Source organism: Oncorhynchus nerka, linkage group LG2 (genome assembly GCF_034236695.1).
Source record: "Oncorhynchus nerka isolate Pitt River linkage group LG2, Oner_Uvic_2.0, whole genome shotgun sequence".
NCBI lineage: Eukaryota > Metazoa > Chordata > Actinopteri > Salmoniformes > Salmonidae > Oncorhynchus > Oncorhynchus nerka.
Window position 1 is genome coordinate 70,405,979 of NC_088397.1, and position 24,368 is coordinate 70,430,346.

Genomic DNA, 24,368 nt, shown 5'->3' on the forward strand with positions numbered 1-24,368 from the left:
AATAGATTTAAATGAAAATGGACAAACATATTTGTCAAACAAGACATTTGGTAGGACTGTCTAGGAGTGGTCTGAGTGGGGAGGGGAAAACTAAAAACTAGCTATTATTGGCAGAAAGGCTTGGAACAAAAATAATGTATTGGTCTATTAACCAATTTACCACATGGTGATGTCACCATGGAAAGCCAAAACTTCCACCCCATGCGAACCTGCTGATTTAGAAGCTCCTGTGTAGATTGTATTTTCAAACAGCAACTATCGGAAAATAACACATACTTTTACAATGTGTGTTTCATCTGTTGTGTACAATATGATACAAAACACAGAAATACAATATGATACAAAATGCAGAAAAAAATGCATTTTGACTGCACTGGGCCTTTTAAATCAGCCATAAATCACCTTGTGACAGGGGGAATGGAAGCTTGTTTTGTGTAACAGGGAGGGGCAATTGAAGACAAACTTTGCAAAATATTTCAAATGAAAACATTTCTAGCCTGTCTACCTATGGGTAACATAGATAGGTAACATGGTTGACATGTTATGCTTGACCCACTCAGTTGTCCCATCACAAAACACCAGAAATTGCCAAAAAGAGTAGAACCAGCTCACTTGCTTTTACACTATGATTTAACTATTAGATGTTCAATGTTTCTTTTGGGATTTTTTTCTTCTCAAAAGGAATCATTTCACCATATTAAAAATAGAGTTAATTTTATGTAAGGGTTGAACTTAAAATGTTTTGGTTTTTTTACCTAATAAAATGATTAACTAATCACATTAAATAAATAATCATCTTCAGAAATTACTTTGTTAAAGCAACAAAAGGAACTTTATAACTTGGGCAAATGTTGGAGTTAAGTCAGTTAAAATTCCTAGACATCAGAGTGCAGAGAGACATGCCAGAATTTTTGCACATTAGCAAGTCCGTATTCATGATTTATTGGATTTTCTATGTTGTACACTTTAAAAAAAATGTGGGGTTCAACAAGGGTTCTTCTAAGTTCCTCAAAGTTCTTTGAAGAACCTTAGGGTTCTTGACACTGAAAATGGCATCTAAAAGGTTCTTCCAAGAACCCCATAGGTGGGGTTCATCGAGGAACCTCCTTAGTTGGTGGGGGTTCTTGCAGGAACCCAACTGAAACATTTTGATTTGAAAGGACAGCAGGTGCAGGCACTTAACTGAAAAATCTCCTCAGTTTAAGGTAAGGTTTGTCCCTTGTATGACCTACATTTATATTGTTTTATGATGATACCATCTATCTTTTTATATTTGTGACAATCTTTCTAAAACAGAAAATGGACACAATTCAATGGATATCAATCAACAAAGAGGTAAGAATATGTTGAAGGCTAACTGTATTGCGTGCAGATGACTGAACTGCTCACTTTTGTGTCGATCTGCAGGTATACGAGGAGGCATGAAAAGGTATGTAAGTAGGTATTGGTATGTAATGCAGATCACATTTATCATCCTCCTCCCTTACCTCTTCAATGAATATCCCATAGGCCTCTACATTATGGACACGGTATGTGTATGAAAACCGTTATCAAAACATTTTTTAAAATTCACATTCACCACAAAAAGTTATGAATTATGTTGTGTGCATCTTTTGTTAATCATTTATATAATGTCTTTTTGGGGGGGGGGGGGATTCCCAGACTTTACCCTTCCTATACCTGAATATAACAGGAAACCTGTTCAATCACCATGCACTGCAAAATCGTTCTGGCTGTGGATACGGAGAACATCAACACATTAACATCAATACGCCAGAGGATAAACCCATTGGACTTGGTGCTCTGTTGGGAGTTTACCTCATATTTAGATTTTTTTATTCTGCTTTTCCACTAAAATCATAAACACCGACAACTAAAATATTGTGTCATTGTTATACGTATTATTATTATTATTAATAATAAGGGACCGGGGGGGTAGTTCCAAAATGAATCCCAAACGGTTCTTTGAGGGTTCTTCTCAAAGGGTTCTTTGAGAATCCATTAAAAGGGGTTCTATGAAGAACCCTTTTAAAGGGTTCTCGGAAGAACCTATTAGGGTTACGCATGTCTTGTATTCAAGATCCTAAATGGCCTGGCTCCCCCTCCACTCAGTATTTTTGTTAAACAGAAACCCCAAACATATGGCAGCAGAGCCACAAGGTCTGCCATGAGAGGTGACTGTATAGTTCCCTAAAGTAAAAGCACCTTTGGTAAATCCGCTTTCTCTGTGAGAGCTTCCCATGTCTGGAATACACTGCCATCAGACACACATAACTACACCACATATCACACTTTCACAAAATGCATGAAGACATGGCTAAAGGTCAATCAGATTTGTCAACATGGTCCCTAGCTGTGTTTTGCCGCATTCTATGTTGTCTGTTGTCTGTAGCTTGTGAGGTGTGGAAACACTTTGTTGCTTTTATGAATTTTGTCTTGCTGCTTTTTGTTCTATGTTGCTCTGTCTGTATGCTACGCCTTGCTTGTCCTATGTTGCTCTGTCTGTATGCTACGCCTTGCTTGTCCTATGTTGCTCTGTCTGTATGCTACGCCTTGCTTGTCCTATGTTGCTCTGTCTGTATGCTACGCCTTGCTTGTCCTATGTTGCTCTGTCTGTATGCTACGCCTTGCTTGTCCTATGTTGCTCGGGCTGTACGCTACGTCTTGCTTGTCCTATGTTGCTCTGCGTGTGCTCACTGCTCAATGATTGGTTATTGGTTATTAATTGTTTTTAATATCCTGCCCAGGGACTGCGGTTGAAAATTAGCCGGCTGGCTAAAACCGGCACTTTTACTGAAACGTTGATTAATGTGCACTGTCCCTGTAAAAATAAAATAAACTCAGCTAATGTAAACCCCATACAGGCCAGAAGAGGGCTGTCTACCCCACGTACTTCACTCTTTAGATCCTTCTGCCAATACTGAATAGGTCATTTTGGATGGGCAGAGAAAGAGGTTAGATAAGGGTGGAATATGCTTTAATTTACCGCCCATCATCTGGATACAATAGAGCGATTGGTTTATGTCCTGAGGGAGAGGGCCTTCCCACTAAAGCACAAGACTGGGGAGGAGAAAAGACTGGTACTCTGACGTCACCGCATTGAAGTGAAATTTAAAACTGTTAGGTTAGGGCTGGGGTAGGTGTTAAGGTTAGGGTTAAGGGTATGGATGTCCCAAGGAACTCACTTAGCATCAACCAAGAAAATACACAAATGTTCTATTTTTTTAACATCAAAGTATGGCCTAAATTTAGAGCTAGGAATAGACTCTAGGAAGTGTTAGGGAATCAAAAGGACAGTCTTCCTCTATTCCATTAAAATATATATATATATTATTTGTTTGTGTTTTTAGGTCTATTGTTTTTATAATTCCCATTAGACATTCATTACACATCCCTAACTGAAGCCCTGTTAATGTTATTTCTACTGAATACCTTTATTGTTTTCCTTATCAATGGTTATGTTACATGAGATCTCACCTTTACATGGATAGTGATCGATGGCTTAGATAAAGGACTCTGAAGCCTTTGTTGGAAACTGTCTTAGCCTCGTACGAACCATCCTGATCTCGAGAGCTTAAATTCTGTTTTGTTACAGATCTGTGTAGCGAAACATAATGTAAGCTTGTGAGATCAGGATGGTTCGTACGAGGCTGAGTCTGGCAACTTTGTAAAACCACAGAGCTTCTGATGCCATGGGTCTTGGCACCTCTCGCTCAGCCATGGTTGACCTGGAGAGTAAAATAAACTGTAATATCTAGACGACCATCCCCTGCTTCATTCATGTGATCGCCATGCGTGTGCTCAGAGGTGTTAAAATAGATACGTAAAGCTTTTTATAATTCAGCCTCCGCGTTCTTCATTTAAATCTCAGTTAATCCTCTTTTCATTGTCACTATCACTATTGAAAACAGTCACCGTTACCAAAAGCAGAGAGAGTGGAAAGGTGAAATGTAGTTGAAAATATAAAAGCCTCTTTAATTATCACCCTGGAAAGAGTGTAAAACCATGACAAGTCCCCATGAGATGTTGTTATTGTGTGGAGTGACATTATTACCAACCGTGTCCCCAACCTCTCTCTCTTAAGTGTTCCAGACCATGTCCCCAATACTAAGCTTCGGGTTGACTTTACCCCTAGGTATAGGTCCCCTCTCCCAATGCTAACCTTAAAGGGGCAACAATGGCAGGCAGTAAGCTTTGTTCTTTTTTCAACAGCTGATTGCCCCATTAACCCTTTAGCTGGAATATGCTCAATTTACCCAGTATCAGCTTCTAGGAGCAACTTCACCCTCTACCAGGTATTCCCAAACTGGAGTAGGGTGAAGGGGTATGCGCAATACTGTCGGGGGTGCGCCAAGTAAAAATTGTGATTCACTTTTTTTTTTTTCAGTGTATATATATATATATTTTTCCCGCATTTTCAAACGGTCCAATTATATTTTCCAACGGGGCTATACATTTGGGTGAGGTTTTTTTCTCGCCTGAGTAGCCTCGTTACCCTGCCAAAAATCAAATTAAACCACCTAGTGTTTAGCGAAATAATAACACAATGTCAAAAACAGGTAGCCTAGACCAAATAATTAACATCCAGTCACATTCTGTCCCCAATGCACACACATCTCTGGGGGTCTTCTTTTCAGTTCACTGCAGCTAGCGACTGGAACGAGCAGCATAGCATCAAACTGGATGGTTTTTATCTCAAACTCTTCATTCAAAGACTCAATCATGGACACTCTTACTGACAGTTGTGGCTGCTTTGTGTGATGTATTGTTGTCTATCTTCTTGCCCTTTGTGCTGTTGTCTGTGTGTCCGTTGTGCTATTGTCTGTGTGCCCATTGTGCTGTTGTCTGTGTGCCCATTGTGCTGTTGTCTGTGTGCCCATTGTGCTGTTGTCTGTGTGCCCATTGTGCTGTTGTCTGTGTGCCCATTGTGCTGTTGTCTGTGTGCCCATTGTGCTGTTGTCTGTGTGCCCATTGTGCTGTTGTCTGTGTGCCCATTGTGCTGTTGTCTGTGTGCCCATTGTGCTGTTGTCTGTGTGCCCATTGTGCTGTTGTCTGTGTGCCCATTGTGCTGTTGTCTGTGTGCCCGTTGTGCTATTGTCTGTGTGCCCATTGTGCTGTTGTCTGTGTGCCCATTGTGCTGTTGTCTGTGTGCCCGTTGTGCTATTGTCTGTGTGCCCATTGTGCTGTTGTCTGTGCCCAATAATGTTGGTAGCTGCACAAAACATGGTGCAATGTTGTGTTCCTACCATGTTGTTGTCATGTTGTGTTGCTACCATGATGTGTTGTCATGTGTTGCTGCCTTGCTATGTTGTTGTCTTAGGTCAATCTATATGTAGTGTTGTCTCTCTTTTCGTGATGTGTGTTTTGTCCTTTATTTATTTATTTATTTTGTAAATCCCCGTCCCCGCAGGAGGTCTTTTGGCTTTTGTTAGGTCGTCATTGTAAATAATCATTTGTTCTTAAAAAACATCTTAGGGCTAGGCGTCCCACTAGCGGGACAACTTCCGGTTAAACTGGAGGGCGCGCGATTCAAATAAATAATCATAAGAATGATGGATATTAAACATGTAGGTACATACAATTGTCTTATCGGTTGAAAGCTTATATACTTGTTAATCTAACTGCACTGTCCGATTTACAGTAGCCATTACAGCGAAAGTATGCCATGAGATTGTTTGAGGACGGCGCCCCACTTCAAAATATTTTTCCACCGGCAGAGGTTTCATAAATTCACAAATAGATCAAATCCTTCTTTATATCCTTAAAACTCATTCAACATGCAGAGAAAGGAATCCAAAAATCTACCGCTATACTTTGTTAAAACAAGTCAAAATAAGTTTCTATTGACTCCTCAGATACCCTAAAATGTAATCAAACTATAATATTTCATACGGAAAGAAGTATGTTCAATAGGAAACCGATATTAGCAGGTGCGTCTTCCTCGGGCACCCAAACACGAATTTCCAATAGTGTGTCCCAGTACTACAACTCATTATTCTTACCTGTTTTGGAAGAAACCAGCCTGAAACCTTGAACATAGAGTTCTGACACCCTGTGAAAGCCAATGGAATTGCATACTGGGAGCTAGATTTAATTATTTCCCTATACCTTCCATTGTAAGAGCATGGGCTCTCAAAAAAGAAAACAATTCTGGTTGGTTTTTCTTTCGATTTTCTTCTACCATATCTATTGTTCTATTGTGTTATAGTCTCCTACATTATTTTAACATTTCTACAAACTTCAAAATGTTTTCTTTCCAATGGTACCAATTATATGCATATCCTGGCTTCAACTGCCTGTTGCTCAGGCCCTAACTTTGGGCACGGCGGAAATTGAGAAAGAAGGACTCTAGCTGGAAGTTTTTCATTTTAACTGACTTGCCTAGTTAAATAAAGGTTAAATAAATCAAATTAACCGTCACTCTCTCACGGGAATTCCACTAACGGCCCCGTATGAAGCCAAACGTAGCTGCTGCTCATGTTCTGTACTGATGCCGCAAAAGCCATGACAGGGAGACATAGTGGAGTGGTAACGTCACTTGAGTGGGTTGAGTCACTGATGTGATCTTCCTGTCTGGGTTGGCGCCCTCCCTTGGGTTGTGCCGTGGCGGAGATCTTTGTGGGCTATACTCGGCCTTTCCTCAGGATGGTAAGTTGGTGGTTGAAGATATCCCTCTAGTGGTGTGGGGGCTGTGCTTTGGCAAAGTGGGTGGGATTATATCCTTCCTGTTTGGCCCTGTCCGGAGGGTATCATCGGATGGGGCCACAGTGTCTCCTGACCCCTCCTGTCTCAGCCTCCAGTATTTATGCTGCAGTAGTTTGTGTCGGGGGGCTAGGGTCAGTTTTTTATATCTGGAGTACTTCTCCTGTCTTATCCGGTGTCCTGTGTGAATTTAAGTATGCTCTTTCTAATCATCTCTCGGAGGACCTGAGCCCTAGGACCATGCCTCAGGACTACCTGGCATGATGACTCCTTGCTGTCTCCAGTCCACCTGGCTGTGCTGCTGCTCCAGTTTCAACTGTTCTGCCTGTGATTATTATTATTTGACCATGCTGGTCATTTTTGAACATCTTGGCCATGTTCTGTTATAATCTCCACCCGGCACAGCCAGAAGAGGACTGGCCACCCCTCATAGCCTGGTCCTCTCTAGGTTTCTTCCTAGGTTTTGGCCTTTCTATGGAGTTTTTCCTAGCCACCGTGCTTCTACACCTGCATTGCTTGCTGTTTGGGGTTTTAGGCTGAGTTTCTGTAGAGCACTTTGAGATATCAGCTGATGTACGAAGGGCTATATAAATAAATTTGATTTGATTTGGTAACGCGAGTGCAGGCAGTTGCTCTTGACGCAACTTGGGTACACTGCAGCATCTACCGAGAAGCTCTTGCTGCCTAGGGAATGCCTGACAGCTTGAAAGACGTTTTGGACACTTTGTTAAAGCAAGGCCCCTGAACTGTTGTGTATTTTCTGCACTGTGCAATGATATGGGCAGCGACCATGTAACTCTTTTACAACATACAGAGTGTGCTGATTATCAAGAGGCAAAGCATTGACGCGTTTTTTAAAATTGGGAGACGGCTTAAAGTTTATTTTACTGACCATAATTTTCACTTGTCAGGCCAGTCGTGTGAGAAACGGTCAATCTGGGTGATGTTTTTTCTCGCCTGAATGATCTGAATCTAGGATTACAGGGACTCTCCGTAACTATATTCAATGTGCAGGACAAAATTGAGGCTATGATTTAAGAAGTTGGCGCTCTTCTGTCTGCATTACAAGGACACAGGTCTTTACATCATTGAATTATATTTTTGTTTGCAAATGAACTCAAGCTTACGGACAATGTTAAATATGATATAGCGAAGCACCTGAGTGAGTTGGGTGCGCAATTACACGGGTACTTTCCCGAAATGGATGACACAAACAACTGGATTCATTATCCCTTTCATGCCCTGCCTCCAGTCCACTTACTGATATCTGAACAAGAGAGCCACATTGAAATTTCAATTTAATCAGAAGCCACTGCCAGATTTCTGGATGGGGCTGCGCTCAAGAGTATCCTGCCGTGGCAAATTGGCTGTTAAGACACTGTTGCCTTTTGCAACCACATACATATGTGAGAGTGGATTCTCAGCCCTCACTAGCATGAAAACTAAATACAGGGACAGATTGTGTGTAGAAAATGATTTAATACAGACTCTCTCTCCAATACAACCCAACAGAGTTATGTCCATCCTTTCAAGCACACCCTTCTCATTAACCTGTGGTGAGGTATTCACAATTTTCGATGAACAAATAAGGATTTATATGGAAGATGGTTAAATAAAGAGTGAAAGTATTGATTAGTATATAATTATTTGTGCCCTGGTCCTATAAGAGCTCTTTGTCACTTCCCAGGAGCAGGGTTGTGACAAAAACTCACTCGTACTGATGTTTAATAAATGTATTGTATAGTGTGTGATTGTTTGTGGTAGGCCTACAATGATGGCAAATAACATTTGAGTGTGCTGAGCCTGGTGCTCAAGGGGCTATGCAGCTGGAGGTTGAATATTTGGAGGGGTACGGGACTATAAAACGTTTGGGAACCACTGCCCTACACCATTACTAACCGTATCCCTGACGTCCTTTCTGCACCGCAGGTGGTGATGGAGTCTGAGGAGCCAGAGCTGAGGGAGTGTGATGAAGCCTTTGAGTCAGATGAAGGCAATGTAGAGTCTTACGTGGAAGAGCCAGAGAGCAGCAGGGAGCTCCTGGAGAGGCTCAAGGAGCTGGAGGTGAGGCCCAGGGAGGGGGAATTCAGGGCTTGTCTAGGCTATATCTCATTTTGTCTGTCTTTGATTCCTCGCACCTTGTCTCCTCAACTGTATTGGAGGAGAAGGTTCAAGGTCCCTCCACTCTGACCTTCTTCAATGGGTTTTGAGAAGGAGACAAGATGAGGATGAATTAAAAAAGAGCTCAAGTCTTGACCCCTGGAGCTGTTGGGTACACGCCTTTTCTCATTTGGGCAAAAGTCCATCTTCCACCCTCTCTCCTCCATCCTATCTTCTTCATGACCCAGAAACCGATAAGTGGTCGAGGAGAGTGTCAATTAGGCGAACGGAAGAGTGTCTTCCCCTCCTCGATGGCCACTTTTCATCAAGTATAGTCATGTGCATCCTACCGGAGTCCTTCACCGAAGAGTTTTTAAATCTGTCATACCCCATTTGAATCAGCTTTTGTTTTGTCGGAGGAGAAGAGCATGCATACATTTAAAAACAATATTCTACTTGTTGTTTTATCTATAAAATGTCTTGCACAGCTAACTTCCTTTTAGTTTTTATCACTTTACAAATTAATTTTTGGATCCACCCCTGTAAAAGTAATTTGCCTGAGTGAAAATTCATTCAACACATTCGGCATACAGTCTGGTGAACTTGGATTGGTCCAGAATAATAACGATGCTTAAAACAGTCACTCAATATTACATCACCCAGTACTTTTGAATGATCTGCAAGTGGAGGAGTCTCATTTTCGTGCATGTTCCTTCCTTTCCGCCTCTCCTCGATTACCTTTGATATTTTTTCAAACCGAGGCACGAGAGGACGGAGGACGCAGGAGTTGAGCAAATCTAGTTGAGAAAACACCCTGGAGACAGAGCTGCATCAGACAAAGCAATCAATGAAAACGAATAACCGTTTGATTGATGCAGTTGGTTGTTTTGACTGATAACTGCACCTGTCAAAACGATTACCTGCTTCAGTCCAAACAACCAAACTCAATCAAATAATTAAAGTATTTGATTCATCCTAGGGATGGAGCAACCATGATACTATTTACTATTAATATCATCACTAGTAGAATATTAATATTAGTAGAATTTGTATTTCACTATTTCAAAATGTATGCCAATTTGATAGATGTGAACCTGAATCAAGTGTCTCAGTGTAGGAGTGCTGATTTAGGATCAGTTTTGCCTTTTCGATCATAATGAATAAGATTACATGGACTAGGAGGACCTCCTAGATCAGCACTGCTACTCTGAGACTCTTGATACATACAGACCATGATTTCAGGGCTATGCATCTGACTGTATTATAGTCCACCAGGTGTCTCCCTCCTCCTGTGAAAGAAGTGGTTTTGAGAGTCTATCATGGCAAGTGAATGTCATTTTATATGCTGAATAATGGTATTGGATTTGAATGGTTTTGTCAGTCAAGGATCCCTCCCTACATTATGTATGTTTGTTTCTTCTGGTGATTAGGGTATTTTGGAAGGGATGTTTTGCGAGTCAAGGGCCACTCCGTATGACTTGCATCCACTCTCCTTTCAGCTTAGTACCGAGACAGATATCCAGTGCTTAATTTGTAAATCGGGAGGTGCTGGAAGAAAAAGTGATCGCGAGAGTGGGGTAAACTGGGGAGTTCTGAGGTACCGGAAAGCATGGGGAAAAAAGACATCACCTTTATAATAAAGCATTGGATGCAAATCATCACATTTGCGTAGTGGCATAGAACAGTAGAGTAGAGGCACTTACAGAAGTTGCACACATGGGAAAAAAATGTGTGGCCTGGGAAATGTTAGGCCTTTTTATAAACACATTTCGTGCAATTCTACATTTTACATGACTGAAGACTTTAGCATAATATTTCTTTAAAGCCACGTTCAAAACAACTGGGAAGTCGAAGCTGGGAAATCACCGACTTCAGTGCATTCAACACAACTGGGAAATTATGAAAACTAGCTCTGACTGGAAAAATGTGTTTTTAATGGTCATCCAACTCGGAATTCCAAGTGGGGAACTTTTGCCTCTTTCTAGAGATCAGACTTTCTGATCTGAAGATCACTGACGTCATGATTCAACCTCGTTTTTTTAGAGTTCCCAGTTGTCTTGAAAGCGCCATAATACCGCACAAGTGATGGAAATGACAGGCTACTTTGACACTGACAAACTAAGAATCTGAGATCAATAAAAACGACCTTTGTCTTGAATCCATCAATAGCCTAGGCCTAGCTGTGTGGAGACACCTATTGTAGGATACAATCTGAGGAGGAAATTATAGTCCTAAAAATGCTTTCCAGTTTCACTGACTCACACAATGATGTGCAGCTCATTCGCTGGTGATGGCTGATGCGCTCCTGACAAAAGCGTAATATTGCAGATAGATTTTATATTCATATAGATTGTAGCTTCCATCAATGTAATTGCATAATTTCCAATCCCCCATATATTTTGGGGTAAATATATACAGTACAAGTCAAGTTTGGACACACCTACTAATTCTCAGGTTTTTCTTTATTTTTTACATTGTAGATTAATAGTGAAGACATCAAAACTATGAAATAACACATATGGAATCATGTAGTAACCCAAAAAGTGGTTACCTCATGAAGATGGTTGAGAGAATGCCAAGAGTGTACAAAGCTGTCATCAAGGCAAAGGGTGGCTACTTTGAAGAATCTGAAATATAAAATGTATATATTATATTTAGATTTGTTTTAACAATTTTTTGGTTACTACATGATTCCATATGTTATTTCATAGTTTTGATGTCTTCACTATTATTCTACAATGTAGAAAATAGTACAAATAAAGAAACTCTTGAATGAGTAGGTATGACCAAACTTTTGACTGGTATTGTGTATATATATATATAAAAACATATTGGGTATCTTAATTTCCACAATTAACAAATAAAATGCTTAATAATGTAGGCAGTTCATGTGAAGGATTGTTACATATAACCAGGATTTCCATTACAAAATGTACCTTTTTGGCAAGTAATTATTATTTTAGCAAACAATTATTGTGATTCATCCTATATTTTCCCTAACATAATTACCCCATAGCAACAGATATGGGACACACACACACTCATACACACTTCCCACCCTTCCCCCACAAACAACCACAAGCTCAGATGTTCAACAGTTGTTCCATCCCTGAGCCCAACTCAAGAAAGGACGTGATGTGCAAATGCATATACAGTTGTAGCTGTTTGAGATGGCATGCAAGAATGGGCAGATTTGATTAACCAATGTCAAGTCCTAGCTGATGGAGCTCAGATACATCCCCTTCCCCTGAAACACACACGCTGGTCCTCCGTTGTGACCATTTTCCCAAGCATCTCTGTGCAGTCAGACCTTTGATTATTTGGTGCCACCAGGGCGACAATTTGCCCCCTCTGATTTGTCTGAGTGTGACCCCCTCCCCATGGGTTATTGCAGCTAGTGTTGCCAGCACTGCCACAACCTGGGTGGGGGCACCCCACCGGAATCGTACAAGGTTGTCAAGGTTCTCATTAGCAGCTTTGAGAAATTCCTTGTATATTATGCTCACCCGGGCCTCCCGAGTGGCGCTGCGGTCTAAGGCACTGCATCGCAGTGCTAGAGGCGTCACTACAGATCCGGGTTCATTCCCGGGCCGTGTCGCAGCAGGCTGAGACCAGGAGACCCATGAGGCGGCACACAATTGGCCCATTGTCGTCCGGTTTAGGGGAGGATTTGGCCGGCCAAGATGTCCCATTGCGCTGTAACGACTCCTGTGGCTGGCCGGGCGCATGCACGCTGACACGGTCGCCAGTTGGACGGTGTTTTTCATTGGAGCGGCTGGCTTTCGGGTTAAGCGAGCAGTGTGTCAAGAAGCAGTGTTACTTGGCAGGGTCGTGTTTCGGAAGACGCATGGCTCTCAACCTTTGCCTCTCCCAAGTCCGTACGGGAGTTGCAGCAATTCGACAAGACTGTAACAACCAAATTGGGGAGAAAGAGGTATGAAATTATTTCAAAATATTATGCTCACCCATCAGGGGGCTTTGGCTTCGTAAGGCCAACCCTGGCAGGCTCAGAACCTTCAGAGGGTGGTGCTGATTTAGTAGGTCTCTGAATAAAATTAACGAAGAGGCATCTCGAATGAGCTTTGATCCCATTTAATCAAATTTTTACATTGCAAATAGTGACAATTCTTTTTCATGCCACAAGAGCTACCGGATCCAGCCAAATAGGAATGAAACAGTCCAAAACAAAACTGAGGTGCCGGATCCTGTTCCGGCTCAAATTAAGCACTGCGGATATCACGTGACTGAGTAACCTGCAGCTTCTCTTGGGCCTTTGCTTTATAAAGCAATTTAAAAGGCTCTTCTATTAGAGACTGTGTTAAATCTCCTAACTCAGCACAATGGACCCTTGCGGCACCTTTTCAGGTGTTGTGAAAACTTTTAGTCTCCCAGCGCTCCCGGCCATCATCTCCTGAGCCCTAGTGGCAGAATGAGAGGTGGGAAAGAAAGTTCTTTAAAACACTTTTCTCAGAGCACCTGTTTGAAAACAGTGTTTAGTGTTTATAATCATGCCACTGTGATGGAGAGGGCTCTTAATGTTACTGTGGTTAAATTCCCTTGGCTGAGGCCTTACAGCAGAATCAGGCCAAGGTCTTCTGCCTTTTGCCAGCCCACACTTTGTATAGAATACACTATTGAAACGTAATGCACGTATTGCTCTCAGATTGGATAGTTGAGTGACAGATTGAGTTTCACACGTGACATTAGGATCACACACATACATGAACACACATGAACACACACACAGTCAATTCCATACACACTCTATGAAGATGAAACCGTCACAAAATGTCACACACTCTCCCTGTCCCTACTGTATACACATGCAAACACCTTCACCCGTAGCGCAGCTGCGTATTGATGTGTGAATCAGGCTGTAATTACTGCTGCGTCTCTTCCCTGTGCTGGGGTGTCTCTGGGTAATATCTCTGTAAATATATTCATTGTGATCATCTTGTTCTGCTGACTGAGGGCCCCACCCCGCTCAAATCAGAGGCAGAACCAAATCTCAATAAGATTATACAATGACGTGGTAGGTGCTGCAGGTCACTGACCACCAAAACAGAATGTTTTTAAAACCGTTTTCCCCCCACAGCAGTCAGAACCTTGAACTCCATTCACTAGCCCCCCCCCCCCCCTATGGCTGCTCTCTCCCGGACTTTATGAATGGTTGATATTTATGAATTGTGGTGATGCTATTCTAGCTGCTTGGCACATTTGTGAATGTAAATCCTGTATATGTCAGTCGAGGCTGCTGAGGGAGGACGACTCATATTCATTGTTGGAATGAAGCTTATGAAATGGCATCAAACGAAACCATGTGTTTGTATTTGATACCATTCCACTGATTCCACTCCAGCCATTACCATGAGCCCGTCCTCACCAATTAAGGTGTGTGTGTGTGTGTGTGTGTGTGTGTGTGTGTGTACAGTGGGGAGAACAAGTATTTGATACACTGCTGATTTTGCAGGTTTTCCTACTTACAAAGCATGTAGAGGTCTGTTATTTTTATCATAGGTACACTTCAACTGTGAGAGATGGAATCTAAAACAAAAATCCAGAAAATCACATTGTATGATTAAGTAATTAATTTGCATTTTATTACATGACATAAGTATTTGATCACCTACCAACCATTAAGAATTCCGGCTCTCACAGACCTGTTAGTTTTTCTTTAAGAATCCCACCTGTTCTCCACTCATTACCTATATTAACTGCATCTGTTTGAACTCGTTACCTGTATAAAAGAAACCTGTCCACACACTCAATCAAACAGACTCCAACCTCTCCACAATGACCAAGACCAGACAGCTGTGTAAGGACATCAGGGATAAAATTGTAGACCTGCACAAGGCTGGGATGGGCTACAGGACAATAGGCAAGCAGCTTGGTGAGAGGGCAACAACTGTTGGCGCAATTATTAGAAAATGGAAGAAGTTCAAGATGACGGTCAATCACCCTCGGTCTGGGGCTCCATGCAAGATCTCACCTCGTGGGGCATCAATGATCATGAGGAAGGTGAGGGATCATCCCAGAACTACACGGCAGAACATGGTCAATGACCTGAAGAGAGCTGGGACCATAGTCTCAAAGAACCATTAGTAACACACTACGCCGTCATGGATTAAAATCCTGCAGCGCACGCTAGGTCCCCCTGCTCAAGCCAGGGCATGTCCAGGCCCGTCTGAAGTTTGCCAATGACCATCTGGATGATCAAGAGGAGGAATGGGAGAAGGTCATGTGGTCTGATGAGACAAAAATAGAGCTTTTTGGTCTAAACTCCACTCGCCGTGTTTGGAGGAAGAAGAAGGATGAGTACAACCCCAAGAACACCATCCCAACCGTGAAGCATGGAGGTGGAAACATCATTCTTTGGGGATGCTTTTCTGCAAAGGGGACAGGACGACTGCACCATATTGAGGGGAGGATGGATGGGACCATGTATCGCGAAATCTTGGCCAACAACCTCCTTCCCTCAGTAAGAGCATTGAAGATGGGTCGTGGCTGGGTCTTCCAGCATGACAACAACCCGAAACACACAGCCAGGGCAACTAAGGAGTGGCTCCGTAAGAAGCATCTCAAGGTCCTGGAGTGGCCTAGCCAGTCTCCAGACCTGAACCCAATAGAACATCTTTGGAGGGAGCTGAAAGTCCGTATTGCCCAGCGACAGCCCCGAAACTTGAAGGATCTGGAGAATGTCTGTATGGAGGAGTGGTCCAAAATCCCAGCTGCAGTGTGTGCAAACCTGGTCAAGAACTACAGGAACGCCTCCCGGGTGGCGCAGTGGTTAAGGGCGCTGTACTTCAGCACCAGCTGTGCCATCAGAGTCCCTGGGTTCGTGCCCAGGCTCTGTCGTAACCGGCTGCGACCGGGAGGTCCGTGGGGTGACGCACAATTGGCCTAGCGTCGTCCGGGTTAGGGAGGGCTTGGTCGGTAGGGATGTCCTTGTCTCATCGCGCACCAGCGACTCCTGTGGCGGGCCGGGCGCAGTGAGCGCTAACCAAGGTTGCCAGGTGCACGGTGTACCCTCCGACACATTGGTGCGGCTGGCTTCCGGGTTAGATGCACGCTGTGTTAAGAAGCAGTACGGCTGGTTGGGTTGTGTATCGGAGGACGCATGACTTTCAACCTTCGTCTCTCCCGAGCCCGTACGGGAGTTGTAGCGATGAGACAAGATAGTAGCTACTACAACAATTGGATACCATGAAATTGGGGAGAAAAAAGGGGGTAAAATAAAAATAAATAAAAAAGAACTACAGGAACATATGATCTCTGTAATTGCAAACAAAGGATTCTGTACCAAATATTAGGTTGTGCTTTTCTGATGTATCAAATATGTCATGCAATAAAATGCAAATTAATTACTTAAAAATCATACAATGTGATTTTCTGGATTTTTGTTTTAGATTCCGTCTCTCACAGTTTAAGTGTACCTATGATAAAAATGACAGACCTCTACATGCTTTGTAAGTAGGAAACACTGCCGATTTTGCAGGTTATCAAATACTTGTTCTCCCCACTGTATATATATGTGTATATTAGTTACTTCAGAGCTACAGTACTGTAAACAAATACCACCAACCTTGGTTGCATGGCAATAAAGTATCTGGTTTACAGTGGTGTAAAGTACTTAAATAAAAATACTTTAAAGTACAACTGAAGTAGGTTTTGGGGGAATCTGTACATTTTATATTTTTGACAACTTTTACTTCACTCCTAAAGTGCTTTTTACTCCATACATTTTCCCTGACACCGAAATGCTTAGCAGGACAGGAAAATGGTCCAATTCACGCAGTTATCAAGAAAACCTCCTTGGTCATCCCTACTGCCTCTGATCTGGCGGACTTACTAAACACAAATGCTTATTTTGTAAATTATGTCTGAGTGTTGGAGCATGCTCCTGGATAGCCGTAAATAAATGAAAGAATTGTGACCTGTTTTTCTTAATCTAAGGAATTTTAAATGATTTATACTTTAGTTTGGATAATTATGTATATTTAAAACCAACTACTTTTAGACTTGTGTTTTACTAGGTGACTCCAGTTTTACTTTCAGGTATCTTTACTTTTACTCAAGTATGACAATTCGGTACTTTTTTCACCTCTGCATGTTTCTCTTTAGGAGGTAGGCTATCCACAGTCCAAAACTGAAAATCTTAGAAACAATGTTGCAACTGATCTGAACTGGCCTGACTTGCCCACACACTCTCCCTCTTTCTGTCTTACACACACACCCTCCACTGGAGAATGCAATGATTACTGACTAAGCGACAGTCATCGAGCCTCAAGCTAGACTGTTTGATTCCTATTCTACTTCGAAACCTCGTAGACAAGCAAATTGAAAACTCTGTTTTCTCTGCTCGGTTGCGATGGGAATCGATGTTGCCAAAATAATTTGGTCTCCTGTCCTCCCGTTCCCCTCACCATCCACCATTCCCTGATCATTGAACACTTGGGACCATCACAGCTTCCGTGACGCACTGTAGAGGGAGCGTTAAATGTGTTACTGCTGTTTTTATGTGCAATCACACCCCAGTGTTAATCTGCAAAATTGTATTATTCTTATGCCTTTTGTTGTATATAGACTGCCCATTTTTTTCTATTTCTATGAAGTGTAACTCTGTGTTGTCTGTTCATGTTTTTATCTTGTTCAAATGAGAACTTGTTCTCAACTAGCCTACCTGGTTAAATAAAGGTGAAAAAAAAATAAAAATCACTGGTGGCTTAGGTGCCTCTATTTCTATGAAGACATGTTTTGTTCTTTCGCACCTTCTCTCCCTCTATTGCCTCACACCCTTTTTATTCCAATCAGCATGTTGTTCATTCTCATTCCTCCTACTAACTCTCTCCGTCTTGTCTCTGTTTCCCTCCCATTTCATTCTTTCAATCTTTCAGAAACGATCTCTCCGCCCCTTTGTTTCAGTCCCCATCACACCTTTGATTTCATAGTTGCCGTGGTGACACGTTCCCACCTTTGATCATGGCGAATAAGACATTGATTCTCTTTTGAATGAGTTCACCAGTTTACACCTATTACAGCAAGGATATATATCTATATTTTTTATAAACGTTCCTTGTTCAGATGTATCAAACCCCTTTGGAGATCTACCTAATCTTTTGCTCTTTCGTTTATTCTTTCGCATTGTCAAATTCTCCATGGGGACGATTGTGAAATCAACTGATTTTGTTCATTCTCGGCCACAAAGAAGCTTGCTCTTCTAGGTGTAGACATTGAAATGCACTGTGATCATATGAGACGGGTGGGGATGAATCTCCCGAGGTTGATTGTTGTCAAATTTATGCTTTCGATAGATGTATGTAATTGGTCTCCCTCTCTCTTTTCTCTGTCTTTGTCCTTTCTCTCTCCTTTGTAGACTGAGAATTCGGCCCTGGCCCTTGCGAATGAAAGCCAGAGAGAAGCCTATGAAAGGTGTCTGGATGAGGTGAGTTTCATATAGAGAAGGAGAAGGTCGTCCTGACAGTGTCTCACACTATGTTTTGTCTGTCTCTGTAACCACTACATAAGTTCTCAGCTTTTATACACTGCTAAGTTTACTATTCTTAAGACTCCAAAATCATTCTCCATTTATGACCAAAGACTGTAGTAAAGATAACTTTAATTCTATCTTTTTCAGGTGGCCAACCATGTGGTACAGGCCCTTCTGAATCAAAAGGTAAGACATAGTTCATGAAGACATATCGATGACGTTCAGGCTCAACAGTCTAACAAGTTAATGAGCAGTTAATTTACACAACACGTTTAGTGTGTGTTCGTGTGTGCATGCCTGCGTGTGTAAATGTGAAGGTTTGTTGATTTGTTTTGTGTGTGTGTTTGTTCTAGGACCTGCGGGAGGAGTGTATTAAGCTGAAGATGCGTGTGTTTGACCTGGAGAGACAGAACAAAACCCTGACTGAGCTCTTTGCCCAGAAACTACACCCCCAAGCCAGCCATCTGCAACAGGTACAGAATGTGTGGTGTGTTCTGTGTTCATGAAATTGATTTCTCTGTGAAGATTTAGAAATTACACATAAATGAACAAGTTGCTTTTCATTTTATTTCGGTTGCTTAGTTTTTGCAAAACTGTAATGAATTTGACAAGATAAAGGATAATTAGGCATGAGTTAATTATCTGCCAAAATTGTTGCAACCCCAATTACTAGCCTATTCAACCTCTCTTTCGTATCGTCTGAGATCCCCAAAGATTGGAAAGCTGCCGCGGTCATCCCCCTCTTCAAAGGGGGAGACACTCTAGACCCAAACTGCTACAGACCTATATCTATCCTACCCTGCCTTTCTAAGGTTTTCGAAAGCCAAGTTAACAAACAGATCACCGACCATTTCGAATCTCACCATGCCTTCTCCGCTACGCAATCTGGTTTCCGAGCTGGTCGTGGGTGCACCTCAGCCACGCTCAAGGTCCTAAACAATATCATAACCGCCATTGATAAGAGACTACTGTGCAGCTGTATTCATCGTCCTGGCCAAGGCTTTCGACTCTGTCAAATCACCACATTATTATCGGAAGACTCAACAGCCTTGGTTTCTCAAATGACTGCCTTGCCTGGTTCACCAACTACTTCTCAGAGTTCAGTGTGTCAAATCGGAGGGCCTTTTGTCCGGACCTCTGGCAGTCTCTATGGGGGTGTGTTAACTAACCTCCAAACGAGCTTCAATGCCATACAACTCTCCTTCCGTTTTTAGTTTAGTTTATTAATTCGACCATTTAAAAAAAACAAGCACACATAAAACTTAAAAGCAATACATGCACATGAATAAAATCATTGAGGATAACACACAAAGTCTGGGACTTATTTCCATTCATAGATAGCCAGATAGCCATTCTGGGCTATCTGGAGCTTCCCCTTCATAAGTTTAGATAAGCCCCCAAACCAGGAAGTACTAGCATAGTCAAAATGGCATTGAATGAGGGCAGTAGCTAGCACTTTCCTTATCAAGCATCTTGGACTTTCTAGCCATAAACTTAGTCCTGGCATTAACCTTCCCTAGCACCTTATTGCCCATGCTCACACCCCCCAAGCTTCCATCAAGGATACATCCCAAGTAGCTAACAGAGGTTTTCGTAGTCAGCACCTCACCCCCTAACTTCACTCTGATAAGCGTTTAAATCTGATCTGATGTTAAAAGCAATGTCTGATCTTACAAACGCATATATTCCCCCACCGTTCCGATTCCGATCCTTCCTGACAACAGAGTAATTACCTATCTCAATTTCTGAGTCACAAACAGATGAATCCAACCATGTCTCAGTAAAACATAAGACACCCAGACTCACATTAAGCATCTCCAATCCAAAATTAAATCTAGAATCTGCTTCCTATTTCGCAAACAAAGAATCCTTCACTTATGCTGCCAAACAGCCTCGTAAAACTGACTATCCTACGGATCCTTGACTTCGGCAATGTCATTTACAAAATAGCCTCCAACACTCTACTCAGCAAATTGGATGCAGTCTATCACAGTGCCATCTGTTTTGTCACCCAAGCCCCATATACTACCCACCACTGCGACCTGTATGCTCTCATTGGCTGGCCCTCGCTTCATATTCGCCGCCAAACCCACTGGCTCCAGGTAATCTAGAAGTCTTTGCTAGGTAAAGCCCCACCTTATCTCAGCTCACTGGTCACCATAGCAGCACCCACCCTTAGCACGCGCTCCAGCAGGTATATTTCACTGGTCACCCCCAAAGCCAATTCCTCCTTTGGCCGCCTTTCCACTATGGCCTATTTATTGCCTTACCTCCCTTATCCTACCTCATTTGCACACACTGTACAGTTGAAGTCGGAAGTTTACATACACTTAGGTTGGAGTCATTTAAAACTAGTTTTTCAACCACTCCACAAATGTCTTGTTAACAAACTATAGTTTTGGCAAGTCGGTTAGGACATCTACTTTGTGCATTACACAAGTCATTTTTCCAACAATTGTTTACAGACAGATTATTTCACTTACAATTCACTGTATCACAATTCCAGGGGGTCAGAAGTTTCCATACACTAAATTGACTGTGCCTTTAAACAGCTTAGAAAATTCCAGAAAATTATGTCATGGCTTTAGATGCATCTGATTAGGCTAATTGACATAATTTGAGTCAATTGGAGGTGTACCTATGGATGTATTTCAAGGCCTACCTTCAAACTCAGTGCCTCTTTGCTTGACATCATGGGAAAATCAATAGAAATCAGCCAAGACCTCAGAAAGAAACATTGTAGACCTCCACAAGTCTGGTTCATCCTTGGGAGCAATTTCCAAACGCCTGAAGGTACCACTTTTATCTGTACAAACAATAGTACGCAAGTATAAACACGATGGGACCACGCAGCCGTCATACCGCTCTGGAAGGAGACACATTCTGTCTCCTAGAGATGAATGTGCTTTGTTGCGAAAAGTGCAAATTAATCCCAGAACAACAACAAAGGACCTTGTGAAGATGGAGGAAACTGGTACAAAAGTATCTATATCCACAGTAAAATGAGTCATACAGTGGGGCAAAAAAGTATTTAGTCAGCCACCAATTGTGCATGTTCTCCCACTTAAAAAGATGAGAGGCCTGTAATTTTCATCATAGATACACTTCAACTATGACAGACAAAATTAGAAAATAAAATCCAGAAAATCACATTGTGGAATTTTTAATGAATTTATTTGCAAATTATGGTGTAAACTAAGTATTTGGTCAATAACAAGTTTATCTCAATACTTTGTCATTGCCAACAAAGGGTATATAAGAGGTCAAACGTTTTCTGTAAGTCTTCACAAGGTTTTCACACATTGTTGCTGGTATTTTGGCCCATTCCTCCATGCAGATCTCTTCTAGAGCAGTGATGTTTTGTGGATGTTGCTCGGCAACACGGACTTTCAACTCCCTCCAAAGATTTTCTATGGGGTTGAGATCTGGAGACTGGCTAGGCCACTCCAGGACCTTGAAATGCTTCTTACGAAGCCACTCCTTCGTTGCCCAGGCGGTGTGTTTGGGATCATTGTCATGCTGAAAGACCTAGCCACGTTTCATCTTCAATGCCCTTGCTGATGGAGGTTTTCACTCAAAATCTCACGATACATGGCCCCATTCATTCTTTCCTTTACACGGATCAGTCATCCTGGTCCCTTTGCAGAAAAACAGCCCCAAAGCATGATGTTTCCACCCCCATGCTTCACAGTAGGTATGGTGTTCTTTGGATGCAACTCAGCATTCTTTGTCCTCCAAACACGACGAGTTGAGGTTTTACCAAAAAGTTATATTTTGGTTTCATCTGACCATATGACATTCTCCCAATCTTCTTCTGGATCATCCAAATGCTCTCTAGCAAACTTCAGACCGCCCTGGACATGTACTGGCTTAAGCAGGGGGACACGTCTGGCACTGCAGGATTTGAGTCCCTGGCGGCGTAGTGTGTTACTGATGGTAGGCTTTGTTACTTTGGTCCAAGCTCTCTGCAGGTCATTCAATAGGTCCCCCCGTGTGGTTCTGGGATTTTTGCTCACCGTTCTTGTGATCATTTTGACGCCACAGGGTGAGATCTTGCGTGGAGCCCCAGATCGAGGGAGATTATCAGTGGTCTTGTATGTCTTCCATTTCCTAATAATTGCTCCCACACTTGATTTCTTCAAACCAAGCTGCTTACCTATTGCAGATTCAGTCTTCCCAGCCTGGTGCAGGTCTACAATTTTGTTTCTGGTGTCCTTTGACAGCTCTTTGGTCTTGGCCATAGTGGAGTTTGGAGAGTGACTGTTTGAGGTTGTGGACTGGTGTCTTTTATACTGATAACAAGTTCAAACAGGTGCCATTAATACAGGTAACGAGTGGAGGACAGAGGAGCCTCTTAAAGAAGATGTTACAGGTCTGTGAGAGCCAGAAATCTTGCTTGTTTGTAGGTGACCAAAAACTTATTTTCCACCATAATTTGCAAATAAATTCATTAAAAATCCTACAATGTGATTTTCTGGATTTTTTTTTCTCATTTTGTCAGTCATAGTTGAAGTGTACCTATTATGAAAATTACAGGCCTCTCTCATCTTTTTAAATGGAAGAACTTGCACAATTGGTGGCGAGATTTTGAGTGAAAACCTCCTTCCATCAGCAAGGGCATTGAAGATGAAACGTGGCTGGGTCTTTCAGCATGACAATGATCCCAAACACACCGCCCGGGCAATGAAGGAGTGGCTTCGTAAGAAGCATTTCAAGGTCCTGGAGTGGCCTAGCCAGTCTCCAGATCTCAACCCCATAGAAAATCTTTGGAGGGAGTTGAAAGTCCGTGTTGCCCAGCAACAGCCCCAAAACATCACTGCTCTAGAGGAGATCTGCATGGAGGAATGGGCCAAAATACCAGCAACCGTGTGTGAAAACCTTGTGAAGACTTACAGGAAACGTTTGACCTCTATCATTCCCAACAAAGGGTATATAACAAAGTATTGAGAAACTTCTGTTATTGACCAAATACTTATTTTCCACCATAATTTGCAAATAAATTCATAAAAAATCCTACAATGTGATTTTCAGTTTTTTTTCTTTCTCATTTTGTCGGCCATAGTTGAAGTGTACCTATGATGAAAATTACAGGCCTATCATCTTTTTAAGTGGGAGACCTTGCACAATTGGTGGCTGACTAAATACTTTTTTGCCCCACTGTATTAACCTAAACTGATATCTAATATCAATTGTAAAATAGATTATAGCCTGGAGCCTGAAAGCTCCTTGGAGCTCTTACTGTCCATTTTGGCCTTGTTGAAAGAAACCAAAAAAACGCTACAGGGTTTTTTTAATCCCCTGCTGAGACTTTTATTTAACCTTTCTTTAACTAGGCAAGTCAATTAACAAATTCTTATTTTACAATGATGGCCTACCCTGGCCAAACCCTCCCCTAACCCAGACGACACTGGGCCAATTGTGCGCCGCCCTATGGGACTCCCTATCACGGGCGGTTGTTATACAGCCAGGGATCGAACCAGGGTCTGTAGTGACACCTCTAGCACTGAGATGCAGTGCCTTAGACCGCTGCGCCACTCTGGAGCTTAAAGATGATTATACAACGACTCTGAAGTTTCTGTGAATTTGGCTTCAAAAGAACAGATGCAGAGATCATCTTGTCTTTGATAAAGATGTTCAGTGACCTTGGTCATCATTTTTCTTCTTCTTTGAAGTGTATGACACTTGGCACCTCTCTCTCCCGTGCCACTTCTCCATCTCTATCCCTTTCCATTCCTCTCTTTTTTTCACCTCTGTTTGTTTACACCAACTCCCTCTCTCTATTTTCTATTAGTATTTCACCCACTCCACGGTAGAGGGGATAGGAGAGAGAGAAGCCATCTGCTGCAGAAATATCAATACAGCATTTCATCTAAAATAAATTGCCTTGTAATTCACAGGAGGGCAAAGTGGCACATTCTATTACTGTAAATGGAAGCTGTCCCCAACTCCCCCAACTCCCTTCTTCCCCATGCCTCCATTTTTCTGTATTCTTCCGTCGCTTTCTTTGCCTCTCTCTTACCTGTCAGGGGAAAAAACCTTTTCCCCTCACATGCAGAGTGAATGCCTCTTCCCCCGCCAT

The 24,368-nt window shown here is 42.2% G+C and overlaps 1 protein-coding gene across 1 annotated transcript in view; it reads left to right on the plus strand.

The window, feature by feature from the left end:
* The first annotated feature begins 3,653 nt into the window (after nt 1-3,653).
* The window catches only part of LOC115141128 (nck-associated protein 5-like), a 36,469-nt gene continuing 15,754 nt past the window's right edge, over nt 3,654-24,368 (plus strand). The window contains 4 exon segments of the mRNA XM_029679806.2: nt 3,654-8,766; nt 18,176-18,244; nt 18,437-18,475; nt 18,643-18,762. Coding sequence (XP_029535666.2) covers nt 8,638-8,766; nt 18,176-18,244; nt 18,437-18,475; nt 18,643-18,762 — 357 coding nt within the window. The 5' untranslated portion in view covers nt 3,654-8,637.